We start from the raw sequence: 1,591 nt of genomic DNA, 5'->3' as shown, positions 1-1,591 counted from the left end.
CGAGATCGTATCGCTTCCACACATACTCCTGGCCTGTGATCTCCTCGGCGTGTTGCAAGAACGCCTCCGTCTGCGCAAACTCGTGGGCAGCTTTCGTCACCACCGTAAGACTCCGCCCACACGCGACTACGTGGCCCCAAGTCCACACTCTCCAGTTTACCGGCCACGATGGCCAGTAGATAGGAAGGAATGGGCACGGACTGCTGGAATGAGACTTGGTAGGTAGCGTCCATAGTGTTGTGGTTCTTGCGGCCCTGCGGGTCTGCTATGGCGCTCATCAGACACGTGCACCAGTCCGGCACCGTGACTGTGGCCGAGTACGTGAATTTACACGCCGGCGTGTCCGGACACGGCACGATGGTGCGTGCGTGGATGGCCTGGCACTGCGTGAAGAGATACGGGTGCGTCTTGCCGGCTGTGAGCTCCTTGCTGAGCCACTGCAGGCCGCTGGAGGCGTCGGATGTGGTGTAATCCACACGGATCTTCGTGGCGTGGCTGGGCACGGACACCACGAGTGCGCGGCCGAATACCGGGTGCTCCTTCTCGGCCAGAGCGAAGGGCGTCTCCTTGCCGTCTGCATAGACTTTGGAGACGCTCAAATGGTGCGTGTCCAGCACCACAACGGAGGACGTGGCGGTCGAGGCGTGGTGGAACGTGTACTCGGCGTATCCCTTGAGTTGCTGGGCTGCGAAGTCCAGCGCAATGACCCAATTGAGATGCGTGAACGTCACCTCGTCCAGGTTCGAGTACGAATGCGAGCGAAGGGGGCGCTCTTGATCCATTTTCACTTGCGATTTAGTGGGGATATTGAACAGGGAGTATTGACGAATGAGAGCTGTGATGTGTGTCCAGAGATCCGCACAAGTTATTGTGGAGGGGAAAGTGGGATTAGTGACATCGGAAACGATTTACAGAGCGTAAAAGTGTCGCATAGTCGAAAAAGAGTAGGGATTCAGGAAACGCGCTGTTCGTCTACATGGCCTGTGGTTTGGTTCCTTTTAGGGGGATGATAGTCTGCTGCGGGCTTCGTTTTGTCTGCTAGCAGCGCTAGTCCACACGTACGGCGATAACATATCAGCAACCAATTGGAAATGGCCGATTGCATACTGTGCACCTTACTTTCAAAACAAAGTTTAAATTTCATTACTATAAGCTACTTTAAGGTAAGAAGATATTAATACATGTAAATCGGTGGTATTTAGAGCTATCTTAAGCTTGAAGATAAATCGGAGGCATGGGGTGCCATAATGTGCAATTTCTTGTGTGGTGCAGCGTGCCTGTGTGTGTGTAGTAGGTTTTGTGGTCTGGGTGTGATTTTGTCAGCCTTTGCTAATTCTTTGTCTGTTTTAAATGTGCTCTCAAAATTTAGGTTGGCTTTTTAAAGCGTACCATTTAGAAGGTACACTTGGCTTGGCTACGGGATCGAATAACCGTAGGCACACGGTCCTCACCAATCAAATTCCATTTATCCTCTTCCTATTGGCCAAAACACTTTTGACCAATCCTCGGCCATTATCGAATTGGTCTGGAGGCGGACAGCCACGCATTATCATCTTCTCAGGCAGGAAGAGCGACGTCCGCTTCTCTCCAT

At 52.3% G+C, this 1,591-nt stretch overlaps 1 protein-coding gene across 1 annotated transcript in view; it reads right to left on the bottom strand.

Moving 5' to 3' along the window:
* PITG_21284 (leukotriene A-4 hydrolase, putative) overlaps positions 1-793 on the bottom strand; it is a gene marked incomplete at both ends in the record, with an annotated part of 2,778 nt that extends 1,985 nt beyond the window's left edge. Inside the window, one exon of the mRNA XM_002895084.1 lies at positions 27-793. Coding sequence (XP_002895130.1) covers positions 27-782 — 756 coding nt within the window. The remainder of the gene's footprint in view (positions 1-26) is intronic.
* Positions 794-1,591: the final 798 nt, after the last annotated feature.

The sequence above is a fragment of the Phytophthora infestans genome, genomic scaffold (assembly GCF_000142945.1).
Source record: "Phytophthora infestans T30-4 supercont1.264 genomic scaffold, whole genome shotgun sequence".
Lineage (NCBI taxonomy): Eukaryota > Oomycota > Peronosporomycetes > Peronosporales > Peronosporaceae > Phytophthora > Phytophthora infestans.
This window is presented reverse-complemented; position numbering and strand designations above follow the sequence as displayed.